The 15,359-nt window shown below is 57.1% G+C and overlaps 7 protein-coding genes across 7 annotated transcripts; 3 read left to right on the plus strand and 4 right to left on the minus strand.

Moving 5' to 3' along the window:
• Positions 1-313: 313 nt before the first annotated feature.
• Positions 314-2,043, minus strand: BO66DRAFT_285980 (sugar porter family MFS transporter; the record flags this gene model as incomplete). The annotated part of the gene is made up of 4 exons (XM_025643126.1): positions 314-541; positions 595-1,519; positions 1,585-1,914; positions 1,982-2,043. Coding segments are annotated over 4 exons (1,545 nt in total), but the record flags the coding sequence as incomplete, so codon positions are not given.
• A 964-nt stretch (positions 2,044-3,007) lies between these two features.
• On the minus strand, positions 3,008-4,989 carry BO66DRAFT_450082 (putative ferulic acid Esterase/Feruloyl esterase; the record flags this gene model as incomplete). Its single annotated transcript, XM_025651813.1, has 5 exons — positions 3,008-3,326; positions 3,392-4,344; positions 4,396-4,444; positions 4,500-4,693; positions 4,921-4,989. The coding sequence occupies 5 exons, from the start codon at positions 4,987-4,989 to the stop codon at positions 3,008-3,010; spliced, it is 1,584 nt and encodes a 527-aa protein (XP_025508917.1).
• A 1,030-nt stretch (positions 4,990-6,019) lies between these two features.
• BO66DRAFT_467698 (uncharacterized protein) lies at positions 6,020-6,856 on the plus strand (the record flags this gene model as incomplete). Its single annotated transcript, XM_025652591.1, has 3 exons — positions 6,020-6,396; positions 6,523-6,567; positions 6,638-6,856. The coding sequence occupies exons 1-3, from the start codon at positions 6,331-6,333 to the stop codon at positions 6,854-6,856; spliced, it is 330 nt and encodes a 109-aa protein (XP_025508918.1). The 5' UTR covers positions 6,020-6,330.
• A 690-nt stretch (positions 6,857-7,546) lies between these two features.
• Positions 7,547-9,180, plus strand: BO66DRAFT_387855 (hydroxymethylglutaryl-CoA lyase). Its single transcript, XM_025646408.1, has 2 exons — positions 7,547-8,143; positions 8,201-9,180. Exons 1-2 carry the CDS (start codon positions 7,641-7,643, stop codon positions 8,799-8,801), a joined length of 1,104 nt encoding a protein of 367 aa, XP_025508919.1. The 5' UTR covers positions 7,547-7,640; the 3' UTR covers positions 8,802-9,180.
• Positions 9,181-9,308: 128 nt separating this feature from the next.
• On the minus strand, positions 9,309-11,190 carry BO66DRAFT_450085 (MFS transporter; the record flags this gene model as incomplete). Its single annotated transcript, XM_025651814.1, has 6 exons — positions 9,309-9,977; positions 10,036-10,422; positions 10,488-10,686; positions 10,752-10,875; positions 10,924-10,980; positions 11,034-11,190. 6 exons carry the CDS (start codon positions 11,188-11,190, stop codon positions 9,309-9,311), a joined length of 1,593 nt encoding a protein of 530 aa, XP_025508920.1.
• Positions 11,191-11,772: 582 nt separating this feature from the next.
• Positions 11,773-12,991, minus strand: BO66DRAFT_434199 (Clavaminate synthase-like protein; the record flags this gene model as incomplete). Its single annotated transcript, XM_025650765.1, has 4 exons — positions 11,773-11,902; positions 11,953-12,375; positions 12,445-12,648; positions 12,711-12,991. 4 exons carry the CDS (start codon positions 12,989-12,991, stop codon positions 11,773-11,775), a joined length of 1,038 nt encoding a protein of 345 aa, XP_025508921.1.
• A 469-nt stretch (positions 12,992-13,460) lies between these two features.
• Positions 13,461-15,278, plus strand: BO66DRAFT_407787 (CocE/NonD family hydrolase; the record flags this gene model as incomplete). Its single annotated transcript, XM_025649077.1, has 2 exons — positions 13,461-15,089; positions 15,141-15,278. The coding sequence occupies 2 exons, from the start codon at positions 13,461-13,463 to the stop codon at positions 15,276-15,278; spliced, it is 1,767 nt and encodes a 588-aa protein (XP_025508922.1).
• Positions 15,279-15,359: the final 81 nt, after the last annotated feature.

A 15,359-nucleotide genomic window follows, 5' to 3' on the forward strand; every position in this document is an offset into this window, starting at 1 on the left:
TCCTGTTGTGAGTTTTGCGACCGTGGTTTCTTATATACAGCGGACGGTGGGGCCAATTGCTGCCATCTTCGGAGTTCCCGCGGAGCATCCGCGGAGGGTCCGCTGCCTTCTCCCCTTCGGAGTTGTAGTTCCCATAAATTGCTTTTGAATAGGTACAAGCCAGATTCATTTTGATAGACATAACTGCATTACACGTGACCCCAACATCACCAGGCTATACTCATGCCCTTTCCTCCTGACGGACCGACGATTTCTCCTCCTCGATATACATGCTCCCCAGCTTCTCGACCGCCGTGGCGTGGTCCAGCTGGTCCAGACCCACATCACTCCGCGCCTGCGCCAGCAGAATGGCATCCTGCTCGCCCGTCCGACTGTTGAACACCCGATCCATATCCTCCAGCGTTGCGCCCTTGGTCTCGGGGAGGCAGAACCACACCCAGACAATGCCGGCTGCCAGGAAGACGGCGAAGAAGATATACGTGCCCCAGGCCCAGGCGGAGAGCATGGGCGGGACGAAGAACGCGACCGCAAAATTGTTGAGCTGTCCTCTGGTTAGCATAAACAGTCTATTAAGCGGGCAAGAGAGAAGCGTACCCAGTTACTGGACGCGCCGAACGACGCCCCCTTGGCACGGATGGAGAGGGGGAAGATCTCCGAGACCAGGGTCCACGACGCCGGGCCCCAGGTCGCCCCGAACGCGCCCACATACACCCAGATGAATGCCACCGCCGTCCAGCCCGCCGCTGGATGGCCCGGCCAGTCGTGCCGGAACTTGGCCACAATCACCCCGGCGATGATCATCGCGATGAACATGACCGTCGACCCCAGCAGGAGCATGGGCTTGCGGCCGACGCGGTCGATGACCAGCATCGCGGGGATGGTGCACACGAAGAACACCACCCCCGTCACGCCAGTGGCCAGCAGCGCCGACGTGCCGCTCGTCAGGCCCAGGCTCTGGAAGACGTTCGACGCGTAGTAGATGATGGCGTCGATTCCGGACCACTGTTGGAAGAACATGACGAGCCACGCCATGGCCACGCGTTTGAAGTTGTCCCAGGTGCGCACGATGTTGTAGTACTGCGCGAACTCGCGCGCCAGGACGCTCTGCTTCTCGCGCTCGGCGAGGTGCGGGAAGGTCCGCGCGAACGCCCGCTGCTCGAACAGACACTCGGCCTTGATCTCTTTGTACTCGTGTTCCACCGCGGGGTGATCGGCGGGCAGCTTGCGGAGGTAGGAGAGTGTTCGGCGGGCTTCCTCGTCGCGGCCCTGCTTCACCAGCCAGCGCGGGGAGAACGGCAGCCACCAGATGCCCAGGGCCAGGCATGCCGCCGGGATGCCCTGGATGATCGAGGGGAGGCGCCAGGCCAGGTCGGATTGGTGCTCCCCCGTGCCCCCGATGTTGTTGCTGCCGTAGCCGCACCAGAAGGAGAGCATGATCCCGAGGATGGTGGCGAACTGGTAGAAGGAGACCATGAAGCCGCGGAGTTGGGGAGAGGATAATTCGGCGTTGTAGAGCGGTCTGTGGTCGACGTGGTCGCGCGTTAGCTATTTACACCGGGTCTTGCAAGAAGAAGAGCCACTCACCCAACACCACTGAAGGTCCCGACGCCTAGCCCCGTGAAGAAGCGGCCCGCATACAGCAGGGCTGGGTTGTGGTAGGTCGCACCGCAGTAGAGGTAGCTGCCCAGGACCACCCAGCAGCAGGCCGAGAACATGGTGTACTTGCGTGAGAAGACCTCGCCCAGGATTCCCGCCGAGAGGGAGCCCACGATGCCCCCCAATTGCAGCACGGAGGTCAGCCACCCCGTGGCACTGGACGAGGCGACTACCGTGGGGAAGTTGTCCTTGAAGCGGTACATAACGAGGGACTGGCCTAGGACACCCTGCTGGTAGCCATATTCGAATCCACCGAATCTAGAAGAAGTCGGTGTCAGTACGTCTCGTTCGTTGGTTGTTAATCGTAAAGGTGGGGGTGCCTCACGAAGCAAAGAAGGCTATGGCCATGAGTTTAGGGTTGTTGCGGATGATGCTCCATCGCGTCTCGGGTGGGGGATCTTCCCACTGCCCGCGGCCTTCAACGTTCGACGAGGTCATGGTCAGAGTCAGCAGCAAAGCTCTTCAAGGCGCATGCGACCGACCAGATTGATAAGAGGTAGCAAGAGCATCTGCGTCTGCGACCGCGGCAGTCGCGGGGTTTTTATGGACCGGGAAGGGGAAGCCATCCCCCACAGTTGCGGTCTGGGGAAGCTGCACAGACAACCGCAGATCCAGTGAGGAACATGACGCCTGGACTGTCCACGATGTGGTCAGGCCATTTTTGTGCGGGGGTAGAGGTAGAGTGAGCGTTTACAATTTCCCCTCCCTTCAACGCACGATTTGAGGGGCCCAATTTATTTGGGACCGGCTAGCCACGGCCTTCCCTTCTTATTGTCTCAGCGATTAGTCAATCTCCCCGTGGGGTGGCTGGTTTCTGCAGCGCGTAGTGCGGGGGTGGCATTTCTCTCTTGGGTGGCCTAGACGAGGCGCCCCACTTGAGGCATCTTGAGGCATTACAGGGTGACATCGCGGGAGGGATGAGGGGAGCGGAGGCTCTACGATCTTGCAATTGCCCTGGTGTTTGTATGGTGGGATGCTCGGTGGCAGGGTTCAACATCGTGCAGATAAGGAGATTAAGGAGGAGGAACTAGAATGTTTGGTGGTGTGGAAAGTGGTGGCTCTGCCTGCTGTCTAGGGCTGCAAGTGAGAGAACAAGTGAGTTAACTAGTTGGAGCGCGTACAGTTTCCTGCTAACCGTATGAACCCGCGGGATCTAACCGCACTGGGAAGAATAACCGCTCTTCCAGGCTCAGGATAAGCTCTGGATCACCAGGACTGGGTTTGCAGCCCGCCTGATAAATCAATTGACCGATGATCATCAGCAGTATTGAACAATGGCACTAACTGATGGTGTGATCACGACGTCTTTCTATTCTATATAAACTACAAGCCCTGCAAGCCTCAAGCCCTCCTAGTACTGCGACCGACACTCCCAGTTCGCCGCCTCACCTGCATCCCCCTTGCCCGTGTACACGGCCTTCTGCGGGTAGAAACACAATGGCCGTTGACGGTACACTTCATCCTGGGCCGTGTCATTCTGCCAGGTGGTGGCGATCAGCGGCTCGGGCGAGGTCCCATTCTCCACCCAGCTCATCAGGGCCAGCAGGATATCGTGCTGCGCATCCTGGTATTGAGGGACGCTGTGGAGACTCGATGAGAGCGTGGGGGCCTGGTTGGGGCCCGCGAAGTACCATGGCGCATGCATGCTCTCTGGCGTGCCTGAGCAGTGTCTTCAGAGATCTTATCAGTTCTGTAGTCTCATACCTTGATCGAATCCGCATACAGGGTAACTTACTGCATCCCAGGAACATAGAAGAACCGATAGAAGGAGTCCAGGTCGACTCCCTTGGGGATCAGCTCCTCGGTGACCTTGTTGTAGTAGTGGAGACTGCTGTCCGTCGGGATGAGCCCGTCCGCCATACCGTGGTACATGAGCAGCTTCCCGCCCTTCTGCTGAAACGGCGAGATGTCGAAATCGTCGGCCGTCGCGTTGCCGGGGTCGATTTGATCCGCAAGCTGGATGATACTGTAATCGAACTGGTCCTGTTGCCACTGCTTGCCCTTGCCGAGGAAGTACCGCACGTAATCGATTCCGAGGCCATTGGCGGTCCCGTTATTGACTAGCACGCTCCACTGCGCTTCGCTGCCCGGCAGCAGGTGGGGAAAGACAAAGGTCTGGTTGACGTCGACGTAGTCGCTGTAGATGAGGCGCAGGGTCTGAAGCTGCGCCGGGGTCAGACACGTGGTGGCATTGATACCTTGACAGAGGAGGGTCTCCAGGCGCAGATTGCACTGTTGCGGCGCGGACACGATCCCGTCGGACAGTCCATCCTGGGGATCGCACTGCTTGATGATCTCGGCGCCGATCAGGCTGAACATGCTTGTTGGGATCTGAGTGGCGGGGTCGGCATTGTAGCTCCCGATCTTCACCGTCCAGGGCTGCAGATGCGACGTCCACCACGCGGGAGAGCCGGCGATGACACCGTCGAAATCGTCGGGGTACAGTTCCACCGATCGCAGTCCCTGTCTGCCGCCGGTGGAGCAGCCGCTGTAGTAGTTGTACTTCAGGGCATCGCCGTAGTATTGCTCCGTCAATTCCTTGGCCAGGACCACTGAGCCGTGCATAGCGCGGTAGCCCCAGTCGATCAGTCTTTCGGGCTCGTGGTACGCCCACCGGCCGTCCGAGGAGATGCTGTTGTGTCCTGTGTCGGTGGACATGGTAGCGAATCCGTATCGCGCGCCGACGCCCTGCTTCCATCAGTTTCTGCCGAAATTTCTGAGGGCATAAACATGACTGACCATATCGACCCAGTTGATGCCTCCCGCAAATCCTCCATTGCCGACCGCTCTGTTTTCGACTACGGTCAGCGACAACCCAAGGAATTGGTTTGCTTGAAACCTACAAGAATCTGTCGTTCCACTCGGTAGGCATGAAGAGTCCGAATGTGTACGCTGAGGTTGCACTTGATGTCACGTTGATCTGCACGACACAGAGCTCAGGTAATTCGGTCGGCGACTGCGGATACGCGATGTCACTGGCCGGGACCTCAAAGGTGTCGCCCTTCGCGATGTGGAATGCCTGCAAGACCGTGGCATTCTCATGGCCGGCAGAGGACAGGTACTTCGAGAATGAATCGGGTGTACAGGACAGTTTGCTCTCTGCCAGGCCGAGTAACGCGCTCGTCAGCGCCAGGTGGGAGAGATAACGAAAAGGACCCATTGCGAGTATGCCGCTCGTGCTGTTTGTTGTAAGGAACTCCCAGCCTCTAAGAGGGGTTGAATAGTGTTGTTTATATTTCTCATGTCTCTGAAACCTTTGCAGACCCGGTGGAGAATCGATGGTATCGGCTTGCCCTCCTCGTCCAGTGGTTCAGGAGTCTGACAAATGAGCATCCCCACTTTGACCCCGGAGGACCCTGTTCCCCTCCTCACAATGGCCGCATTTTGCGGGGATTTGTGGGGGGGATTAGCTGCTAAGCGTTAGTATGGTGGTGAATAGATTGATGAATCTAAGCCCAGATTGAGAATCACCGGTGAAGATCGAGGGGTCAACTGCCGCTCTGAAATGCCTTCGGGAAATTGCATGACGTCAATCTTCGGAGAATTGCACTCGCAACCCCAGATCTCACAAAATTCAAGATTGACACGATCGCGGTCGTGTCAGCTGCCTGGTCCCTCAGGACTAGGTAAAGACGGCATGGCCAGGGGCATCGTAGGGCTTCTCGGCAAATCTCGACCCGTACTCCTCCCCGGGCGGCAGTTGAGTGAAGCCGACCTTGGACCATCCTCGAGAAGTGTCATATCAGCAGCGGGGCTGAGGGCTCGAGCACCAGATTCTCAATTCCATGATAAAGGTGAAGAGCGATATCGGTGTACGTCAGCAATGGGCTGTGAGATATTCATAAACTCCCGTCCAGCAAGGCGATTGTAGCTGTTATGGGTCTTTGCGATCATGCCAGCTAGCTGTTGCAGCTCGGACGGCGACAGGAGGCGGCATCACAACTTGCATCTGTACAAAGACGGAGAAATCTCAAGCACACCGTGAGAGTTGTGTTCTCTCCTTCAACACCTTCTTCCACCCATCAGATTGCTCATGTTTTTGTGCCGGTCTGGGACTAACCCCTTGTTACTTCCTGATGAGATCATTGAACAATTTGAGACACAAACATGGAACTTTACCTTATTATCCATCCGAGGCATCTTCAGCGACTCCAACGACAAGGCTCCCTGGATCTCAGAATCGATGTGTATGATGTAACAAGCATGTTGACTGTACATGATTTGGACGGCAGTAATCAAATCCCCGAATAAATGCGTGCTCGGGGGATTGATCGGTGTCTCGGACCTTGGGGGGATCTCCCCGCCCCGTCGGGCCCGGGGCCCCATATGTTGCAGGAAACTATATCAGGTTCGTGCCGGCCATGTCTGATCACGACTTGCTCTCTTTGTTGATTTTCTGGTTTTCTTTCTCTGTTCTGCTCTCTAAACCTGTTCTCGTAGGAAAGCACCCCCACCAGTCCTACTGAGTCTACCTCTGGACCAGCACGATAGGCCGACTCATCGAGGGGCGAAAAGCGCGCCATCATGTGAAGTGGGCAGTGATCGTGACCTGGCACTCAGTCCGTTTCACCTACAGCGAACCCAAACCCGTCGCTCCGAGAACTGCAACGACTGCAACGATCAGTGATTATTGGGGAGGCCGGGACCAAGGTCCGCAATGAATTGACAGACACAATGGATCAAGCCGGAGTCGCCCGGTCCATCCCCCGTCAGACGTTTTCAACCTGCATTTCACCTCAGGTATGTGCGCCAGTCAGCTTTACTATAGTCATGATTCAAGCGAGCTTATCAGATTCCAGGGACAACGGGCTTTGCCAAAGCTCCCATGTTAACCCCTGCCCAATAGCACCTACTTACTCCTCACAGTCTTATCGCTTCACCGGCCAAGCAATACGTCTACGGCCCGAAGAGGTAGCCTACAGCCCCCCATCGCTAGCCCATTGCTTCGGACTCGCTCAGGGGCTCTAGAGACAAAGTCTAGACTCAAATGCGCGACTCAAGACGAGGATGGGGGGTCGTCGACATGATGCTGATTCCGCACGGAAATACCGGAGTGATTTCGGTCACGTTTGTGGTGGGCTTGGATGAATCCGACTCGAAACGTGCGGTGACGGAGGGCAGAGTCATCCTCACACCGTGGCCCAGCTGGTTGGCCCGCGCCGATTTCTGCCCCAGTGGCTTTGCCATGCAGAAGGGGTAGGGGCGTAGCAAACCCGAAGCACAGGAGGTCATGCGCCGGGACGCTGATGGTGTACTGGTTTCATGCCGGGGATGCGGCGGTGCTGGATGACGCGGGGTATGCGGTCATCCCCGGTCGCATTGGGGATTTGATTATCCGAGGTAGGCACAGTACTGTGCATCCAGTACAGTGACCATGTTCTAGAAATTTCCCTCGGTGTGAAACGAGGCCTGAGGTTGATCATCTGTACTCGATGATAGGAGCAACTGATGGCGCATCCGGCTATCAGAAATGGTGGGGTACTGTACTGTACATCTCTGTCGAACTTTAGGGCGTCATAAGGCGCCATAAGGCGTCCCGACAGGAATCTCGGGAGTCTCTATGCAGTAAGCAGATTACTGTCAGTGAACTGGGGTTCACTGCGTCATTGAATTGAGAAATTGTCCGAAGAGTCAGTCAGGCTGACTGCGACCGTGTAATCCCATTTCGATCCCACCTCCTCGGTCATTCCGGTTGGTCCAGAAACTGCTGCTTCAGATTGGACGAATGGCTGTAGCTGACGCTTGGCGCGGTATTCTTTCCGTATTGTTACCTTCTGCCGCAAGGAGCCGGACGGAGTTGGAATGCGCCTCGGAGTCAGACAAACAGAACATGAACCCATAAAAAGGGCACGCGCACTCCCAGCCCTCAACCCTCGCTCACCCTCGGCCTTGCCTTCAACCTCGGTTCATCCTGCCTTACTACCTTACTTTGGTGCCCAGCATAAGACTCTCCAATCTATCTATCTTAGCCACATCGATTATGCATGAACTATATCCAGCCTGAAATCCCGGACACCCACTGCCCACGACTCGATGACATCCCTCCCAACATGCCACGCCCCTCTCCCACCGTGAGAATCGTCGAGGTCGGACCCCGCGATGGACTCCAGAACGTCGCCACCCACATCCCCACCTCCACCAAGCTCGACCTCATCCGGCGACTGCACCACGCCGGTTTGCAGAGCATAGAGCTAACCTCGGTGGTCTCGCCCCGGAAGATCCCCCAGTTGGCCGACTGTCGCGATCTCCTACAGCATTCCCTGATTCGAAGCTTAGCGAGCGATCCGCACCTGCGACTGCCGGTCTTGGTCCCCAACTTCAAGGGATTGGAGATTGCGCGCTCGCTGGGCGTCGAAGAGGTGGCTGTGTTCATCAGCGCGACCGAGGGGTTCAGCCGCGCCAACATCAACTGTACTGTCGGGCAGGGGATCGAGCGAGCAACGGAGGTCGCATCCCACGCCATCGCGGCGGGTCTGGCCGTGAGAGGGTAAGCGGCGCTTGCTGAGAATATCTCTTTCCAGCATCGCACTGACTGCAGCTCCAGCTACGTATCCTGCATCTTCTCCGACCCCTTCGATGGCCCGACCTCCCCGGCTGCGGTGCTCCGCTGCGTTCGAGCCCTGCTCGACGCGGGCTGCTACGAGGTCAGCCTGGGCGACACGCTAGGCGTAGGCTCGCCCGCCACGGTCCGCGGTCTGATCCGGGACTTGACAGACGCGGATGTCCCGGTCGACCGTCTGGCTGGACATTTTCATGATACCTATGGCCGCGGGGCCGCCAATGTCTGGGAGGCGTATACTTGCGGCGTGCGCGTGTTCGACAGCAGTGTCGCCGGTCTCGGGGGCTGTCCTTTCGCTCCCGGCGCCAAGGGGAATGTCGCGACGGAAGATGTCGCATACATGTTCCACAATGCTGGCATCGATACGGGGATTGATCTTCCCAGCTTGGTGAACACGGCGGCCTGGATCTCGAAACAGCTCGCAGACATAGACTCCGCCCAGGCTGCTGTCGCCGTGGCTGGGAGGGTCAGCGAGGTTGCCCCTCGGATCAAGCCGCAGAGACTGCACAGCCACCTCCGACATTACGATGGGCATTGGCCGTCGATGCGGATGGAATTCAACTGCATTGGGGCAGGATCGAACTGAGAGTCGCGCTGCGCAGGATAGTACGCGTGAGACGATACGAAGTAAAGAACTCCTTCAATGCACGAGAATCAGTGAGATCTGCCTATGTTCATATAGGCAAAAGCGACTAGGATCGGTCGAATGAGCTCTTCTCAGAACATGCAACTGGCAAATATGGCGCCGACGGGATGTGAGAGTTCCGGTTTGAAGTACTGGTCACCTGGGGACACCTGTCGCCCTGGCAGCCGGGTACTGTGCAGGACATACAAAGCACTTATACGTCCTACACGCCTGCCTGTACATTACCTGATCGGCTACAGCAGGGGCAGTTCTTATGTGTGCAGCCACGGTGGCTTCAACAAATGGAAGATTGTACATACATGTATACGTGATAGATGAGATAGAATCCATCTTCTTCAAACTGAAGTGTATATCATGCACGCATTCTCGCTTCACTCACTTAGCCGGAAATACTCCTCAAGAGCCGTCATGACCAAACAAGTACTGTCCCAAACCCAAGCCCCAACTCTAATCCTTGATAAACCTCCCAGTAAACTGCCGAATGCGCTTCCCCCAGATGAAAACCGGCAATCCCAACAACCCCAAAGCCCCCGTCAACCCCGCAAACGTCTCAAACGTCCCCTCATAGCCATTTCGCTCAATGAACGGGGCAACCCCATAGCTCGTGCCAAAGGAGATGATCCCCCGGAAGGCGCAAATGATCACCAGCAGGGGCCCGGCACGGGTCGGGTAACTGTCCAGCAGATAGGTGATAGCCACGATGTTGGCCCCGACAAAGCAGAAGTAGTACGCGGCGACGGTCCACGCGTAGATGAACCAGTGGTACTCGTACGGGTGGGCGGCGCCTTGGCCGTAGAACACCGCTGTAATAACTCCGACGATGATGGGGAGGATCAACGGGATGATGCGCGTCTCGGGCTCGTGGAGACCCCCGTTGCGCTGCGCGAAGTACCGGATCAGCCAGTCGGAGCCATGGCCCAGCAGCGGGAGTGCGATCAGCGCCACGATGATCTGGCCGCAGTTGACGTAGCTGGCGCTGCTGTCGGGCCAGTCGTAAGGGGCTGCGGAGAGGATGGTGCTGTAGGTCGTGCCGATGGCCACATTGACGCCGATGGTGAGGCCGTTGAGGAGGAGGGCCCAGAGGACGTTGGGGAAGAGGAGAAGCGAGAAGGTTTGCTGTGCACCACAGTTAGGGCAGCGCACCATGGGCGAATGGAGGGTCCCTCGGGCTTACCCGGAAGACTTCCAGAACCTTCGTCCAGTCTGGACTGCCAACCCACAGGCGGAGATCAGACTTCCACGTTCGGGGTGCGTAAGTGTCAAAGTCCAGCGCTGGACGCTCGGTGTAGGTTTCCGTGAGTTGATCCCCCACCTTGACATCCTCGGGTGTCCCCTCGCCCTGGTAAGAGCTCGCCGACCGTTCATATTTGGTTTCCGGAAGAAAGCAGAAAGCCAGCACGAGGAGCACGCCGGCCAGAGCAGCGCCCAGCCCGTACCACCACTGCGGCGTGATGGCCTCTGCGATGGGCGAGGCACACAACACCCACACGGAGGTGAGAGTCACCTGGATGGCCATCTGGCCCATCAGGGCCTTGCTCCGCTCATGCAGGAAGAAGATCTCCTATCCACTCCCATTGTGCTTCCATGTCAGCAAAGTGCTCAGGCTCGACGATGGTATGATCTGACCTGCGTAACCATGGGCACCAGGGCCTCACTCTGCCCAGCTGCAAGACCCACGACCATCCGCGAGGATAAGTGCCACTCGAAGTCTTTGGCCGTGGCACAGAGGACCGCACCGATGACGAGGATGACAGTCGATCCCAGGAGGACGATTCGTCGACCCACGCCTATTGCCAGGGGCATTCCGATGAGATTGCCGATGCCCCTGTGCAGCATTCTGTGTTAGCGTTCCTCTTCATGACGGAGATGCAACGGTTGACTTGCATGAACAGGGTAGGATAGGTCATCAGATGGGTGATATCATCGTATCCTTTGCCGACAGCGCTATACTCGGGGATGTAGAACCCCAGCAGACCCCCAAACCCAGACACAAGGGCCAGCCCTAGCGTTGAGACTAAAGACATCAGCGGACGATCGACGGTCCTCGTGAGGCCGGACTCACAGATCGAGATGACCACGAGTATCACCATCTTCTGCCATTTGGGCATATTGAGAGGATCTAACATGATCAATTCTCACACATCGAAGCGTGGTAACAGTAGGGGTGGCTACCTTGAGGATCCGCGGTGGGAGTGGGAATGTACACGATCGAGCCCTCGGTGAGCTTAACCGTGCCGGTCACCACATCGGGTTTGCCGCCCATCTGGCCCTCTTCAATATCTTCGACGTGGCTGATGCACGATTTGTCGGTGGCTTTGGCTGCTGCCATGACGACCGGTTGTTGAAAGGATGGAATTGTGTGCGTTTGGAGGACAGTTTAACTTCACGAGCCTCGCTGGGATGTCTCCTCTCCTCTTTTTCGTCTGTCGTTATATACCATTTCTCCCGTGGGCAATGGTATAGACGGTAGCTTAGGCAACTCCAGACGACAGCTGGCTTGGCTCTGCGGGGAAGCTACCCCAGACTCGGGACCTCAGCGACGCGAAGGAGCTCGGTAGTTCTGTATGCGTCGTTTCGGGGGACACCGAGATTGAGGGGACGAGTCCTCGGGAGAACAGCATTGCTGGCCTGTCGGCTCTTGTTCGAGATCTTCAATAAGGTTTCGGAGACTCTATCAGCACGAAGGGCAAGTTTTCCACAGGACGTGCACCCGCATTCCTCGAGATCATAATAACCCTCAACGTGTAGTCATGACAGCAGATCTCAGAAGGGGACTCGACGGTCGTCGCATGCATACAGAAGACATTCGGAGGCTACAGGGTGTTCTTTACTCGGCCATAGGTAACATTCAATAACTTCAATTGCATTCTGGTATTGCGTAAATGTAATCTAAGACATCGACCAATCCGATCTAATACTCCTTGACACCCGCCAATTTCAGCACCTGCTCCGTGATGACCGGCTTCTCGAATGGCTCGGCGCGGTCCTTGGGGCACACCTGGCCATCTCGCATGGGCTTCTCAGCCGCGGGTCGGATGTTGCTATCACAGTGTCAGTCCCCTTCTCAAGTTCGGTGCATGTTAGAACCTACCAGTGTGGCCAGTGGGTGGTACCAATGAAGTTCTCAAAGCAGAACTTCTTCAGCTCCAGCGCCCGCGGGGTGGCAAATCGCCGCGGCGTCATGCAGATGTACTGCACGTGTCGGATTTGGTCGCCCTCCGGCAGGCAGGCGTAGTGCATCGTGCGCGAGTCCCATAGGACGAAGTCGCCGGGCTCCATATTAACCTTGATCATTTCGCAGCCGCGCTCCTTGAACCACTCGAGGTCGCGGTCGTGGAACAAGAAGAGGTCCATATACTTCAGCTCCGGGGGAGGGGCATCCTCGTGGTCGTACTGGTCGCGCTTCTGGGCGAAGAACTCGTCGAAGAGCTTGGCGGAGCCTTTCATCAGCATGAGGCCTCCGTCCTTGGGGCCGTTCGGGGCGAAGTTGAGGAAGCCTTGGACGGCTTGCATTCTACGCGGAGGTTAGATTGCGGTGTTGGGGGGGGGGGATGTAAATGTGCTGGGAAGAAGGGGTGCTGACCCTTTTCGGTCGGGATTCTGATCACAGTGCGGCCATGGGCTCCAGTCCAGGTCCTTGCGGCGGGGTAAAGAGATGTTCATGCCGTCGAAGGAGCAAAGCAGCTCTTTCGTCTCCCACAAGTCCTCGAAGATCTTGACCACGGCCGGCTCAGTGCGGGCCTCCCATGCGATCTTTTCGTGGGTGGCGGCGTACGCGTAGTACATGCTGTCCCGGAGCTTGCTTTTAGCACACATGCTCATCAATACAAGACAGGGCCAAAGACTTACCCTCCCTTGAAGCTGACCGGAAGATGCTCGCCGGTCCAAGTGCTCTCATCCTTCTCGTCAAATCCCAGATCGAAATTCTTCAACCACTCGATCTGCTTGTCACAGTAGTATTTCGCCCGTTCCGGACTGATAACGTTCTTGATCACCACGCAGCCATTTTGGTGGAATTCATCGCGCCAGTCACCGTAGGTGCGGCCGGAGAAATCGACCAAGTCCCTGATGGTGAAGGACTCGTTGGTCTGAGCGGCGATCTCTTGGATCTCGGTGACAGTGGTAGACATGGTTGACTTTCTGGTTGCGTGTGCTCGGAAATGTGGACTTGGATTGAAATTGCTGGTTTGGTGCTTGAAACGAGAAGCCCAAAGTTGAACACTTAAGTAAACGCGCCGAGACTCAGCGTCTCGTATGCCCCGAGGCTCTCCGCAGACTTGGCGCTGTCTCGGTGGTCTCGGGGCTGCCTCGGGGCACGTCTTGGGTGTATTCTCGGCGGAGGGACATGCAAAGAGCACCGAAAGTGCGGGCGCTTGACCCCCGAACATCCCTGAAGCTTGCCCCGAGCAGCCTCGGCGGCCTTTGCCAAGAGGGAGGTAATGCGGGGGACGGGGATACCTATGATAGGATATGATCCGCAATACCTCCCCCATCTTCCAACCTGTTATATATACGAGACCATGATTGGCAAAGGTCATCGCTCCATCAGCTCGTACGTCACACACGCAAAAACAGCACGATCGGAACCACCCGTTTACAATGCCTCCTCCCGTGCAATCCGCCTACAAACGCATCAAGCAGCCCCAAGAAGGGGAGAATGGCTACATCAGCCCGCAACCCGGCAAGACAGAGATCCTCCCTACAGGATGGAACGGATTTAACGCAAAGCCTTTGAAAAGCCCGATCCGGATTGACCATGATGTCGAAATCGTGGTGCGCGATGGTTGTCGACTGTACGCGGACATTTACCGTCCAGCCGACACCACGGAGCCAGTCCCAGCCATCTTGAGCTGGTCGTTCTACGGCAAGAAATACAGTGCGCTGGAGATGCTGCCCATGTGCACGTGGAATTGCTGCGTGCCTCGATCGGACCTCAGTGGTCTCGAGAAGTTCGAGGGCCTTGATCCCCAGACCTGGTGTCCGCGCGGCTATGCCATTGTCAGCGTCGACACGCGGGGAGCGGGCCACAGCGACGGCATGATCTGTGTGATGGGTTCCCAGGATGCGGAAGATGGGTACGATGTGGTCGAGGCCTTAGCCAAGATGGACTGGTGCAACGGTTCCATTGGCATGGCGGGCAATTCGGCTCTGGCTATCTCGCAGTGGTTTATCGCGGCGCAGCAGCCCCCCTCTCTCAAAGCAATCGCCCCTTGGGAAGGGTCCGGCGATATCTACCGGGAACAGTTCTGTCGGGGCGGCTGGTTCTCCATGAGCAACTTCGACCTCATCACCGGTGCGATCGTGCGTGGGCACGAGAATTCCGGAATCGAGGATTACGAGGAGATGTACCGGCGCTCCTCTACATCGAGTCCGTTTTGGGAGGACAAGCGGGCGGACATGTCTCGCGTTCAGTGTCCGGTCTACATCCGAGGCTCGGACGTGAGTTCCATCCACACAATGGGCTCCGTGCGCGCATGGCTCGAGCTGCCGCACGACCAGAAATGGATCCGATGGGGCAGCAAGCAAGAGTGGTACGAGCTGTACAGTTGCCCCGAGTCCCTGGACGAGCTCTTCCAGTATTTCGATCGCTACCTCAAAGGCATCTCCAATGAGTGGGAGAGAACGCCCAAAGTGCGCTGGTCGGCCCTGCAGTTCGGTGACCGCGAGGCCATTGACGATATCGAGCTTCCGGATTTTCCGGTACCATCCACCGAGTATCGCGAGTTCTTCCTGTCCGAGAACCGATTGAGCGCCGCACCGGTAACGCAGTATGAGAAGCTCTCGTATGAGTCCGATCAAGTGAACAGCCTCCTCGCCTTCACTCATACCTTCGACGGGCCCGCTCGGTTGATCGGCCTTCCCAAAGCCATCTTGTATATGTCCTGCGAGGACCGCGACGATTTCACCGTGTTCGTCATCCTCCGCAAGCTCGATCGCAATGGCAAACCACTGATGCACCTCAACTTTCCCATCCACGCGACCCCGGTGCAGTCGATCGCGGAGATCCCGACCAAGGACCAGGCAAGCCTGAATCTGCACCTTGGATCGGTCGGCATTCTTCGAGCTTCACATCGCGCGTTTGATCCAGCCAAGAGTATCCATTCCCAATTTCCGTTCCACCCCCACAACAAGCAAGACAAGGTTCCGCCGGGTGAGATTGTCAGGTTGGAAATCGGAATCTGGGCCATGGGGGTTGATTTCGATGAGGGAGAGTCGATCAGCATTCAGGCAAGTGACTCTGATAGCTCCAGTTGAAGGACAGAACTAATACCGGAGCAGGTGTCGGGGCAGTATCCCAGCATTGCCGAGTACAAGACGTGGTCGAAGCCGCGGCCGGAGGAGGAGTTGAATCGCGGCAAGCATTATGTGCACTGCGGGGGCGACTATCCCAGCTCGGTGATTCTTCCCTTCATTTGAGGGGGGAGGAGATCAGAGGTCATGGTTCGGTTGTAGTGGAATGAAGATAGAGCCTAGTAAATGCAAGAGTTGTGTCCAAAG

The sequence above is a fragment of the Aspergillus aculeatinus genome (assembly GCF_003184765.1).
Source record: "Aspergillus aculeatinus CBS 121060 unplaced genomic scaffold BO66scaffold_2, whole genome shotgun sequence".
Classification (NCBI taxonomy): domain Eukaryota; kingdom Fungi; phylum Ascomycota; class Eurotiomycetes; order Eurotiales; family Aspergillaceae; genus Aspergillus; species Aspergillus aculeatinus.

Coding starts and splice junctions, on each gene's coding strand:
- BO66DRAFT_387855 (XM_025646408.1), top strand. CDS start 7,641: ATGAACTATATCCAGCCTGAAATCCCGGACACCCACTGCCCACGACTC. Junction 8,144..8,200: donor GCGGGTCTGGCCGTGAGAGG/GTAAGCGGCGCT, acceptor CTGCAGCTCCAG/CTACGTATCCTGCATCTTCT.